Source organism: Convolutriloba macropyga, chromosome 7 (assembly GCF_964194025.1).
Source record: "Convolutriloba macropyga chromosome 7, txConMacr16.3, whole genome shotgun sequence".
Taxonomy (NCBI): Eukaryota; Metazoa; Xenacoelomorpha; order Acoela; family Convolutidae; genus Convolutriloba; species Convolutriloba macropyga.
In genome coordinates, this window is record NC_134474.1 from 20403556 (window position 1) to 20417880 (window position 14325).

The window sequence follows — 14325 nt, forward strand, 5'->3', positions numbered from 1 at the left end:
ACGAAAAGTACGGACGATTGACTCTTCTTTTTGGCGCAGCGAACTTTAAAGAGGTTTCAAGCTGGAAAGCTACGCTTCCACTTCCCTTTCAATATTTTCACCGAACTAAAAAAAACTGGTTTCCGAAGGTTTTTCCTACAAAATCAATCAGTTCAAGGTTGGTAACCGAAAAACACAAATAAGTGGTTGACCATTCTCAATACTTTAGCTGATCAGATTACAAGACTACTCTAGCTGTAATTAAGTTTTAGGACAACCCAATAGAAGCAGTGACGGAATGGAATCTAAAATAAATTGATTTGTTTACCACAACTTTCAGTTTCAATTTGATTGCTGTTCAAATTATTTTCCAACTAACGAATCGAAATGTTTTCCCCCAGTTATCAGATGAATTGCGATTAGGCTGAAGACTCAAAAACAGGTTTTTTGAAAAATGCGTGTTTATGAACTCTCCTGCGTTTAGCGAGAATGAAAAACAAAATGGAAATACACACCAAATCCCAAGTGTAATTTGGAGATCACGAAAGTGATAAGATATTACGTCTTGCAATTTTTGTGCAATTTATTGGCTGTTTTTAGGGGATCGGGCAACAAAAAATCAGGTTCTTTTTTTGATAGGCGTTTACGAACTCTCTAGTTTTTGGGTGAGACTGAAGAGAGAAGAAAAATATTTCCCCAGCATCCAGTGGAGGTAGTATGTTTTAAATATCATGAAGTTCGGAGTAATTATGTCTTCGGGACTATCAGCCAAGTATGAAGTACACTATGATTGAGTAGACTACAAAAAAGTTGTTTTTGATAAGTTGTGTTTATGAACTACCCTGTTCTTGGGCGAAACTAGAAAAGAGCGAATATACTCCCCGACTATTGGGTAGGGCTATTATAAACCAAAGGTCTTTAATTTCAATAAAATTGTGTTCTCGGAATGGCCAGCCAACTATCGGGTAGAATTTGTGTAAGTCGCCGCCAAAAAAAGAGGTCATTTTAATGATATGCGTTCTTGGATTTGCCAATTTTTGGTTCACACTATAAAAGGTAGAAAATATCCCTAAACTCTCAACTGGAACTAGTATTAAAAGGTTCTTTAGTTAAATTTGAAGTGAAATTGAAAAAAAGGAAATTTCCCTCAAATATCAGCTGCAATCAGCGGTTAAATAATGATCTTTTTCCAAATGAAGCCCTAATTTTCGCTTCGTAGTTGAGTGGTCCGACGACAGAAAACAGAATATGTCAATGATGTGCATATATGAAGTCATTAGGTTTTGGTTGAGACCGAAAAAAATTGAAATTTACTCCAACTATTGCCTAGATTTAGCGAAAACTAAAAAACACAATTTTTGAAAAAAATTATATTCTACGATTTATCCCCGAATTATCGTTTGGAGCTCTAGTGAGCCAACTACATGAAAACAGGTTTTTTTAATCGCTTAACTTTTTGAATGACCAAGCGTTGGTGTAGGAACGGACAAAGAATTGAAGCATCCCAACTGTCGGGCGAGCTGGTGTATATTGAAGGTTTTGATTTTCGGAAAAATTGTGCGTTACGAAATATTTAAAAAATTATGGAATTAAAATCGAGAGATTTGGGAGCAAAAAAACAGACTCTTTTTATGATGTGCGTTTTTTAATCCCACGTTTATGTGTGAAACTTTAAAAAGAATAAAAATTTCCGGAAGTATTATTTTTTTGAATTATCCCCCACATGTCACGTGGACTTGGGTAGAACCGATGACAAAAACAGGCTATTCTAATGATACGCATTTATGAAGATGTAAGTTTTTGGTTGCGACTGAAAATAGGATGCGAAATTATCGGGTGGAACCAATGTATATTAAAGATGACGACCTTATGAAAAACTATGCTCTAGGAATTACCCGCCAACTATCGGTTAATTTGCGAGAGCCGAGAACATGAAAGTAGACTTTTTTTTAATGTGCGTTCATTTACCCCGCTATTTTTTGGGTGAGACTGAAAAAAGCGGAAATATCCCCAAAGTATCATGTCAAATTAGTGTAATTTGAAGATCATGAAATTCGGATAAATTATATTTTGGGAGTTACCCGCCGACTATCAGTTGGAATTTATTATAATATCCATCAATTATCGGGTAGAACTTGTGTAAATTGAAGATCATGATTTTCAAAAATTTTATGCTTTCGGAAAACAATGACAATTATTGGATTGAAAATGAGTGAACTGGCAACAAAAAGGTTACCTTAATGATGGGCGTTTACAAACTCTTTAATTTTTGGGAGCCGATAACATAAAAACAGGCGCTTCCAATAAACCTATTTCCGACAAGATTTTGCTAGCTTTAGCAACATTTAGTGAGACCGGATGGTGAAAAATTTAACTCCATAATATGTTATCAGTGCGCCCAGTCACGAATCTCCTGGTGATATGTTCCGACGTACAGCTTCTACCCTTTGACCTTTGAAATTTTATCGAGCAGACACGGTTTGCGCCAAAACGGACCTTTGTGAGCTGGCAGAAAAGGCTAGCTATTGTTTTTTTAAATAGAAAATTCTTTTAAGACCTCTTGCTCTCTTTTCATCCTGTCATGAGGTGCTTCAACATTTTTATTCGGGCATATGCCGTCGATATTGTACCCCAATTGTCAAGCGGGTAATAAGTGAGCCGACGTCATAAATGTCATCAATGACTTGCGTTTATGAAATCCACAGCTTTAAGTCGAGAGTGATAGAAGAATTGAAATTACCCACAACTTTCGAGTGGCACCATTGTAATTCAAAATCCTGCATTTCGCAACAACTATGTCGAGGGAATTATCATCCATCTACCAAGTGCGAACTTTGAATGAGCCAGCAACACATAAAGAGGCTCGTTTAAGGATGGGAGTGCACCAACACTCCAGTTTTTGTTGAGACTGTTAACACCCCAACTAACGGGTACAAAAAGTATTAAGTAAAGATCATGGGTTTTGGAAAGATTATGTTCTTGGCTATTTTTCACAAAATATTGGATGAACTTGGAGCAAGCCGTCTCTTTTAAAGATGTGCTTTTACGAACTCCCCATCTTTTGGGTGAGACTAATAAAGAAACGAAATATCCCCGAACAATAGGTTGAAACTAGAGCAAATTTGAGAACTCTTCGGTATTTGGGGTGAGACTAAAAAAGAATGTGAACACTCCGATACTAGCAATTGGAACTAGTGTACTTCAGAGATCATAAATTTCGGAAAGATAATGTTTCTGTAATTATCCCGGGTGGACTTTCGGGTGAGACTCCTTGTGATCCGTCAACAAAAACAAGGCTCTTTTGACGCTGTGCGTTTACCAACTCCCCAGTTTTTGGACGAAATTGAAAACCAGAATTGAAATATCTCTCAACTATCGAGTAGAGCTAGTGTAAATTGAAGGAATTATCGGCCAACTACCGAGTGGATTTCAATTGAGTCAGCAACAGTAAAATAAGATCCTTAAAGATGGGCGTTTACAGACTCCCAGTTTTTCTTCAGAGTGCAATATCAGAAAAATCGTAAAAGTTTCAAAACAAAACTTTAGAAAGGCCAGGTGGAAAAAAGCTGCACTCATTATCTAAACGTCAGAAATTGTGAATCAATATTTGGAGAGATGTGTCGGGGCACTTGGCAAATTGTCTCTGAGGGGACTAGACAGACATTTTTTTTGTTTTTAAAAAGGTATTCGAAAATCGATGAAATATAAGACTCTTTAAATCACTTTTAAGACAAAAAATTTATCTATTGTCGTTGAATAAAGTAAAAATGAAAGCGATTGAGCAGTAATTATTTTCAGAAATTTTCCACCTATGTTAGAGTAGGTTCAAAGCCATCCTCGCCAGGAAAATTGGAGAAGATAAATGAGTAAAATGTAGATTGATAGGCGTTTAATATGCGTTTTTGAAGCCATGAACGAAAAACAAGTAAACTCCCACAAAGAAATAAGGACATCAATAATCAGATATTTCACTTTTTTTTACTTTTCTCTCCAGATTAATGGAATTTTCCAATTTGTTAGTTTTGGAAATGCTAACTTTGATCAATCGCACACAAAAGGAGTTTAACTATTGTATTACAATAACCAAAAAGCCTCTTTATATCCATGGCAAAACATCTATAATCCAAAAAAGACAGTTACAAAAATTAATCGTTTCTTTCGATGTTCAAAGGTACAATAAGAAATTTTTGGATAAAATCATTTGGATATAAAGTTCCAGCGTCAGAAAAATTATACAGTTTGAAGAAATTGTTAGTTTTGAGAGATGGTAGAGCAATTACATTCTCTGTAGAACAATAAACAATGTTTCTTTATCAAAGAAGCATTATAAAAAGGTCGAGTAGCAACAAGAGTAATGTTATAGTGTTCAGAAATATGGATGGCAGTATTTTGCAACGTCAATGTTGCCCAAATAACCGCATAATAAGCAATAACAAAGTAAAAAAATGAAGGAATTTGACATTCCGTTGTTTATTTAATTTCTTCTTTTCCAGGGACGTTGCAGAGGCTATTTCTGCATAGAAAAAGAAATCATTAAATATTTTGTATTATGATGCGACACACTAAATAAGCTGTGTTTTGTTTCTGAAAAACTTAGAAAGCAAAATCCGAGCAGAAATTTCGAGGCAACAATTAGAGATTAGAAGGGGTTTGACATTTCGTCTTTTTTCGGAGTTATATTTTCTTCAAAAGTTGTGGCCTTATTTCGCTGAAAAGAAACTGAAACGCAAATATTTATTTTCTATTATGATAAAAAGACCTAAAATGAGTCCATTTTTATACCAAGAAGGTTGCAAAACAGAATTCCTACAAAAAAAACAGAATTTTTGCAGTGTTTTTTCAGGATCAATTGCTTTTCTAAAACAATGAATTGCTCTCAAACAAAAAGTTTTTAAAATAATCATTTTGCAAAAATGATATGCTCTCTCTTTGTCTCTTCTTCAAGTTTTCCACTTATGTTAGAGTAGGTTCGGTGCCATCTTCGCCAGGGAAACTATAAAAGATAAATGAGTAAAATGTAGATTGTTATGCGTTTAACCTGCGTTTTGGATGGCATGAACGCAAACAAAAAAAACTCCCACAAAAACAAGGGCGTCAATAATCAGACATTTCACTTTTTCACTTTTCCCTCCAGATTAATGGCCTTTTCCAATTTGTTAGTTTTGGAAATGCTAACTCTGATCAATCGCTTATAAAAGCAGTTTAACTTTTGTATTACAATAACCAATTCTTAGTATATCCATGGCAAAACAACTATACTCCAAAGAAGACAGTTACGTAAATCAATCGTTTTTTCGAAGTTCAATGGTATAATTAGACATTTTTGGATAAAAACATTTGGATATAAAGTTCCAGCGTCGGAAAAATTATACAGTTTGAAAAAATTGTTAGTTTTGCGATATGGTAGAGCATTTACATTTTCTGTAGAAGAATAAGCAAAGTTTCTTTGTCAAAAAGGAGCATTATAAAAAGGTCCAGTGTCAATATGGTAACATTATAGTGTTCAAAATCGGGCTTTTTTCTTTTTTGAGAAGTTGCAGACTTATTTCTTTGAAAAGAACCTGAAAAGCAGATATTTTTTTGTATTATTTTAATACGACTTAAAATGAGTCCATTTTGATACCAGAAAAGAAATCAAAATTCTTACAAAAATTATTGCCCGAACAATTAGAGATTTCTCTTAATTGCAGCGTTTTTTTTCAGAATCAATTGCTTTTCTAAAACAATGAAATGCTCTCAAAATTAAAAGTTTTAAAGATAATTCCTTGGTAAAGATGAAATGCTCTGTCTCTGTCTCTTATTCGTCTCTGTCAAAATCATCGTCTCTGCCAAAGTTCAAAAACACAATATGAAATATTTTAAATATTTTGAAGATTTTGTTAAGATGATGAAATTTTTTGAAGTTTCATCATCTTAACAGTTTTGGGTCTCTTAAAAATCATAGGAGACTTTGAGAGCACACTATTGCACTGAGTGACGACGGTGGATCAGCTACATTTTCTGTAGAAAAAAACAAACAATGATTTTTTAAATTAAAACCATCTTTGAAAAAAATATCTAATGTGAACGTCATGGTATCCAGGTTTATAGATAGTCGTAAATGCAAGCTTTTAAACTGTCCTCATTGAATGAGCTTGACATTTTGTTTTTTTTAAAATTTTTTCATCTCAAGGTATTTCGCAGAGGTTTTTCAGATTGAATCAAGCTATTATTTGTTGTGTATTAGGATATCACGCTCTAAGTCACTTCTATTGCAATAATAGGTAACTTGGAAAACACAATTCCAAAAAACATTGGCTCAAGAATTAGTCATGTTTAATTTACTACAATGCTATTTTACCACAATATGTTATTTTGCTACAATAACGAAAAACTCAATATATTCCTTGAATAGCAACTTTTTTTAAAAGACAGCTCAGGAATATAATAGTTACTTTCAAAGTTCAGAAACACAATTTGACATTTTTAATGATGTTATTGAAATTTCATGATCTCAAAAATTTTGGAGCTGAAAAGAGGTTTTTCTTACAATTACAACAGGAAAATGACTACAGAAAAATACACAATGTTTCTTTATGAATTAAAGTTTTGAAAAAAAAACGCCAAGAGTCAACGTCATTATCTTCGAATTTGTAGATGACCGTAAATGCAAGTTTTTCAAATATCTTGAATGCCTGATTTGATTATTCATCTTTTGTTTACCTTATTCGTCTAAAGAAGCTGAATATGTTGTTTCTACATGAGAACGTTATTAAAGCAGATAAAAGTTATGTATTATAAAGACGTTAAACAATAATTGCGAAACCATGTAACAGCGAAACAGAACATAATTATTCCTTGAAATTTTTCGTTTTTCTTTTTTTATTTTTCCCCAGCTAGGGCAGTTGCAGAACTTTCCTGCTACAAACTGGAGAAAAAAGATAAGTTTTTTAATCTATCTTAACAAGGCGCATTAATTAATTAAATTTTGATATCAAGAAAGTTATATATTTTGACAAGGCGCATCAATTAATTAAATTTTGATATCAAGAAAGTAATAAAATCCAACAAAAATGTTCCAAGAATTAAAAATTTCTAATTGTAATGTGTTTTCAAAATCAATTGCTTTTATAAAGTATTAAATGGTTTTTAAAAGCGAGATCTGTTAAAATCAACAGAATGCGGAGACAATGAGCCCTGTTTTTACTACAATAACCTATGATAATTGTATATCCATTTTATAACCACTATTTCCTTAAAGGCCGAAGTTTCGTCATCTTAAAATCTCTGGTGCTAAAAAAACGTAGGAAACTTTTTGGAACACATTATTGGTTTGGAGCAACGACGGTAGGTCAATTACATTTTCTGAAGAAAATTAACAATTTTTTAAAAATTATACAGCAGTCTTGAAAACAATTGCCCTAAGTCAACATCATAATAATCAAAGGTATGTATCTAAAGCTATGATAACCAAAGCAAGGCACATTTTAAATGAAAGTTTTTCATCTATCTTTTTTTCTATGTAACGGCAAAACAAAAAAACACAATCTTTGAATCATATTGATACATCAATGTTTTTCATTTCTAGTGCAGTTGCAGATTTTTTCTGCTTAAAAACTGAAACATAAGTTAATAGGTATCATGTATCACAAGATGGAATAAATAAGTTTTTTCAGATTCCATGAACGAAACAAAAAAAAACTCCAAAAAATGTCTTCCCAAGAGTCAGAAATCTGTCCATCATTTGGCTCTCGTAAAACTCCCCTAAAATAAATATCCTTTCTAAAATAGTGAGTTTTTATCAATATTTAATCAACTGAACGATTGATGAGCTTTATTATGGCACTAGAGCAACTATGGCAATTTTATTAACTGGTATAATGAAAATTCCTTATTGCAAAACGTTTTTTGCGCAAAAAAGTTTTGTAAGAAAAAACTCTGACTCATTGTTAGTTGGGAGTGACGGTGAAACGAGATACAGCACAAACGATTCGATGTGCAATTGTTATTAGTTGTTGATGTTGTAGAACTTTTCAAACAATGGCTATATAGCACAGAATACCAACTCTAAACTGACCACCAACTTAACCAACTCTAAATCACAATAAAAACTCTCAACTGACCACCAGGCTCTACTAACAGCCATAAAAAATTGAGGAAAACAAACGTACCAAAACCATTTAGCTTGTTGGGTAGACAAACTGCCACCTTTTACTTTTTTGATCAAACATATTCACGAAAAAACTTCAAAGCGATTGGCAGACAATCTCAGTCAAAATCCTAACACCCCTGCTCCTCATTCATCAATAGAAAAGACGCATTACATAAATAAATAAAAAAAACGTAATTTCAATTTTCTACTAAAAAAGACACATTCTGTACAATCAAAGCGACGCCAAAATGTAACATAGACAAATACGAACATTTGATGACGTCACAATGTAACCAATTGTAAACGCAACACAAGAATAATTTTTGCCAAATTTGTTGAACAATTCAGTCGCGCTCTGTTTGCTCCTCCATTGAATCCACTAACTCATTCACAAAGAAGATTTCTAAGTCAACAGAAATTTTTTTTGTACCACTCGTAATTGTCCTCAATAAAACAGCTCGAACAAAAAAACTGTTAAACGAAAACGAGCTCTGTATAAAAATTTGTTAACAATGGAAAATCTGCAAAACATTTGGTACCCAAATAGAGAGAACTAGTAATAAAAGTTGGGGGAGCGAACCCGTGAAAGACAATCCCGATGGCCCTATCATTCCCTATAGTACTCAAATAGTTATGCCCAAGAACAGAGAAATTTTAAGTTAGTGTTGACAGAAATAATCTTTGCTGAGGCAACAGCTAATGATAAATAATTGCGCCTTATTTATGAGAAAAAAATGGAATAGTCTTAAATCAAGTAAATGTTTCAAATTTGTCCAATTTTTCCTTCAGAAGCTAGTTATTGATTCCTTAACCCAGACCAACAATCCAGGCTAAGCGGGCATGCGTTGATTAGCAAATACAATCTGGTCCCCGATCATGTTCGGACTGCATAAAGAAAAGTCAAAATCCAAAAGCAATAATACCTTGATGAAGTATAGGTGTTCTCTTTTAATGTTATGATGCAAATGGTGAAATACAAATAAATTTTGTGGGCCAATTTTCTTTCGAGAACACTAGAATAACTATTAATTCTTAGGAACAGTCAATAGGTTTAGAAGGTTCCGCTCATGCTCAAGTATTCGAAGACTGTCAAACTAGCTCTGCCATAGAATACTTAGACGATTATTGCAGATTTCACAAAATTGCAAAAACAAATTAGTGTGACAAAGCGCAGGCACGCAAATCGAGAGTACTTAAAATTTCGATGCAAAATCAAAAACATTAAGCTAGGACCGGCTCCAGCGGGAAATCAATACGCAACGGATATTGTTAAAAGTCGGATTCAAAATATAGAGAGAAAAATTTCCGTAATGTAATCAGACTCATAATGGCCAACTGCGCAAGACAAGCTCCGGCGGTTCAGAGAACGCATCACTGCTCAGTGTTACGTGTACCTCTGGTAACGTCAAGATTCGAAGTAAAATCTTCGAATCTTGAAATTACGTTCGAGGAAAAATTTCTTCGTGTGGTCTTAAATAAGAAAAACAGCGCGTAAAACGTTAGCATTGAAAACTCCCAACTAACAAGGACCACAAGAAGCACAATCGATATCAATTCCGTGTGGGAAGACTACGAAAAATTCTCCACACACTATAACTTTTGATACACATAATCGGAAAAAAATTGTGAAACGAAAAAATAATATGGCTATTGTATTAGATGCAAAAACACAAGTACGTCTAATCAACATGGCAGCATGTAAAACAGTGGTATAATATAAGCAACGTAATAAAAAAAACGAGAAAATTCCGTCTATACATTTATAAGGAGAAACCAAAGGTAATGCTCTCCAACCCCTTTCAACATCAGCTCATCAACCCATTTGCATGCATGGAACCCCTATGAAATTAGGCCATCGCGCTGAGAAAAACCAGAAAACGCCACACAAACGATCAACCACGAAGGCTACATAAAACAAACAAAAAACCCAACAAGAAAGATCGGTCAAAGAATTAGAAATTTCTTCTAATTAATTTTTTTCAAATCAATTGCTTTTCTAAAATACTAAATAGTTTTCAGAAACCAGAGTTTTTTAAAATAAAACTGACTGCACAGACATCAGCTCTGATTTTTACTATAATGACCGACAATATCTATTTCACTATTTAATAAAAACTGTTTCCCTAAAGACCGAAGTTTCGTAATCTTGAAAGCCAAACAACTTTTTAGTTGACTTTTCTGACACATTATTAGTTTGGATCAACGACAGTAGATCAACTGCATTTTCATTACAAATGTAAACTCGAAGTTTTAAATAATACAGCAGTTTTTAAAACAATTGCCTTGAGTCCTCCACATCATGGTAATCAAAGCTATAAATCGCCGTAAGGAACAATTTAAAGGCAAGGTTTTCATCTATCTTGCAATGCATGTAACGGAAAAAGAAAAAGGAAGCGTTCTTTGAAGTTTTTTGATTTTGCGATTTCTAGAGGAGTTGCAGAGCCTTTTTTCTGCCTAAAAACTGAAACATACAAAACTCCGAAACAAAACTCCGAAAAACCTTATCGTTCAACAATCAGAAATTTGTCTTTCATTGGCGCCTCTTAAATCTCCCGTAAAATAAAATAATGTTTTTTTAGATTACTAAATAGCTTTCAGCGTTATCATCATTATTTAATCAATGGAGCAATCGATGAGCTTTGTTATGGTACTAGAGTAACTTAAATTTTTTCAAAATTCACTGCATGTCAATTATGCTGAACGCTATAAAACCTCCCTATTTACTAATAAAAAACCTTTTATCATTAAAAAAACGGTTTTACGCTAGAAGTTTTGTAAGAAAACCCGTTGACACATTGCTTATTGAGAGTGACGGTGGAACAAGATACAGCACAAACTTTATAGAATTGCTATCAGTTGTTGGGGCTGAACAACATTAGCTACATGTAACAAATTGCCAACTTTAGGCTGCCACCAGGCTCTACTAATAGCACTCAAAAACAATAGGTGAAACAAAACGTACCAAAGCCACTTAACAAGTTGGGTAGACCGATTGGTTCCTTTTAATATTTTCTTAGTTCTGTTAGTGTACAGTTGCCTTATACTCACACTAAAACATGAAGTTTCATGGCAACGATTTGCGTAATTGGGTTGAGATGTTTCTTCTGCTCGAGTGAAAGTCGAAAGCGCAGTATTTCATGAGGCAGAACTCGATGACATTTATCTTAGCTCCAGCCAAAACGAAGAACGCAAACAAATTAGTATTGGCAGAAGGCGGTGTTCTTATGAGTGTAGGTCTTGACTAGGGCGTTGACGAGAACTGAACTAAAATTTTGTTTGCAGATTTTACAAGACGTGGACATCCTCCTTTTCCAGTTATGCATCTTACGGGGAATCTCAGACTCACGTGGAAAACTTTTCACTGCACGTTCAAGCATCTTTTTTGCCATTGAGATGCTAAAACCAAGGGTAAGAAGTGTTCAATGTCAAGTTCAAAATAAATTAGCTTGTTTAATAGAAAACGAATGCCGATTAATTGAAATTTTTTCATTCAAAACTTGCATGATGAAGATTTACCTTTGGTCAAGCTATAGGACTGTGAAGAGAGAGCAAAATATGGGCTTTTAACCCTAGTAACGAGGGAATTCAAAACTTGCAAGAATCTTTCAAGATTTCAAATTCTTTTGGAAGACTATGTTGTAACTTTTTCTCCGAATAAAATCGAAAGAAAAAAAATATTTGTGTTTGAAAAACGCCTGCGACTAACTTGTGTCATATCAGAAATTCTCGAAATTTTTTTGCGGGTGTTATACAAAAATTAAGTTTGACATAATTCTTCCCCTTGAGTAGCTTAAAGAAATTGACTCTAAGAATTGACTCTTAAAGAAATTGATCTGATTAATTGACTCTCTCATAAACTTATGTTTAAGTTGATCAAATCCATGCCGTTTTCAAAATTGGAACACTGATTTTGGAGAAAATAAAAAGCACCCTTCCAAAAGAATTCAAAATCTTGCAAGATTCTTGCAAATTTTGAATTCTTTAATAACTAGGGAAACTACCAGTGTTGCTGCTTGCCTACATAATTACTCAAGTTAAAAACCGAGGCGAGCGATGGTTCTCTTTTTTAAAAAATCGCGAGGATGAGTTATAGTGATTTTGTGAAGACCAGAAAAAAATGTGGCTTTTCATCATATTTCGGGGGCAAGAAAAGGAGTTGATCTGTGTTAGTACCTCATTTTGAAACAAATAAATAACAGCAGAAATGAGGATTTTGATATTCGAGCAAAATCTTTATAACCATATTTTAACCTATTTAACATAGCAAATATTTTCCTTTTGTAATGTAGTGCCGCATATATTTTACTATGTCACTGCTACCCTTATTGGACCTTTTGCTGAATTGATCACGAGGAGCTCTGTGATCAGTTCATGAAAATTAAACCTGATATTGCATCTTTTATAATATTCCACCCAAAAACCTGCTCATTCTTTATTCTCTATAGTTTGAAACTCGAAGGGCCAGAGCTGTCACCCATTTTGAGCCTTGCATTATGTTAGTTTTGACCTTAGTCAAATTTTGTTGTTTTCTTCCGAGGTATGTAAACTTATCGTTGTTTAAGAGTTTATAAAAAACTATTGTTTGTGCAAATAAACTTGTGCACATTCTAATTGACTTGATTTTTGTGTGGAAAATTAAGATTTTCAAGAATTTGACAGTTGTTCGCAAGTCCTTAACATTTATGTCAGTTTTAACAAAGTTGACTTTTTCAGAAGAAAAAACATTAGAGTGTCTTTTTATCCACGTGACTTTCAAAAATCAGTGCAGCGCTTTTGTAATTCTGCTCGTTTTTTCGCTAGAGCTTGCTTAATCTGATTTGAAACTATAATTTATGAAACTAGAAACCTCGAAATTAAATTCAATGCCCGGGTTGACTTTTCCTGGCAACCATATCCAAGAGCCATATATTTTTCCATAGAGGCCTTGAAAGAAGTTCCTGCATGATCTTTCCATGGTTGCCAAGAAAACTTTGTATGGTGTTTCAATGGATGCCAAGAACTCCATGATGAGTTTTTCATGGTTGCCAAGAATACCACGAACAAAACTCGTTTTTTGCCTCAAATGGTAAAAACTGCTTGAAAACGTATCTGATGACATTTCAGGAGGTAATTTTAAGAGCTTTTTGAGCAAGCAATATTGATTTTTTTATTTGGTCAGCTATATGGTTGCCAAATTACCATAAAATCCATATGTGACATGCATATGGTTGCCGAGAAAGGTTTCTGGTGGTCGACCCGAGTAGCTTTGGAAATGGTTCCGTAGAAATTACAACAAAACTTGTTTACTTCCGATGTGCGAAAGCTTTCAAAAGTTCAGAAAAATACAAAAGCAACCCATGTATCTAAAGATTAGCACCACAGAGCCAATATCTGTATTCTCTTTAACATACTCACTGTTCAGTATTTAGAATTTCTACTCTGACAAGCGTTTTTTGATCTTTTTGGCTACTCTCCACTTAATTTTGCAACCCCATTTATGCATTTTTAATAGCCGCTGTCAGCCTCTCAATGGCTATTATTCAGGCGTTCTCTTTTTTTGAATTAAAGAAACTTGAACTGTATTGGTGCGCTCTCCTTTTTTTAAGATCTTTTCACACATTTTAAAGATTTTTGAAGCCAAATAGGATTATTGATTTTCGTAGAGCAAAAAATCAAGTGCTTTTGAGGCGCGAATTTTTATTTTCACTCGAATTTTAACGCAGAGTGAGAAAATGGCGTTTGAACAAAAAGTCGCTTTCGCGATTGTTTTTTTAAAGCGGCAATTTTACTCCGATTTGTTTCCGTTGTTTCGAGTTTTTTAATTTGCTTTAAATTTTTACTACATTTTTCGTTGTACATAAGTCACGATTTTCACATTTGACTCTTGACTTACCTCACTCACTGCTTCAATTGAATGTTTTTTAAATTCTTTCACGCATTAAATCCCGCAATGTAGCGAATACGGTCAAGGTCAAAAGAGCAAAATCAAAAGAAACTCGATAAACCCATAAAGCCCGGTCATTAAGTCATCGTGCATTAAGTTATAAAATTTAATTAGAATGATTGCTAGCTGACTTTAGTATTAAAGTTAAGCTTTCACTTCAGAAGATAAAATAAGTGTAGTTTTTGAATCTAACTGGAACTACACTCCAAATTAGAACACTTTTAAAAATTTGGAAAAATTGTATACAATTTTTATCTCTTCTTATTTTTTCAAGCACGTCAACGGCGGCTAA

General features: G+C 33.7%; 1 protein-coding gene across 1 annotated transcript in view; it reads left to right on the forward strand.

The window, feature by feature from the left end:
• Positions 1-14325, forward strand: part of LOC142342975 (E3 ubiquitin-protein ligase rnf213-alpha-like) — a 235819-nt gene that overhangs the window by 134677 nt on the left and 86817 nt on the right. The window contains exon 5 of the mRNA XM_075394657.1: positions 11393-11518. Coding sequence (XP_075250772.1) covers positions 11393-11518 — 126 coding nt within the window. The remainder of the gene's footprint in view (positions 1-11392; positions 11519-14325) is intronic.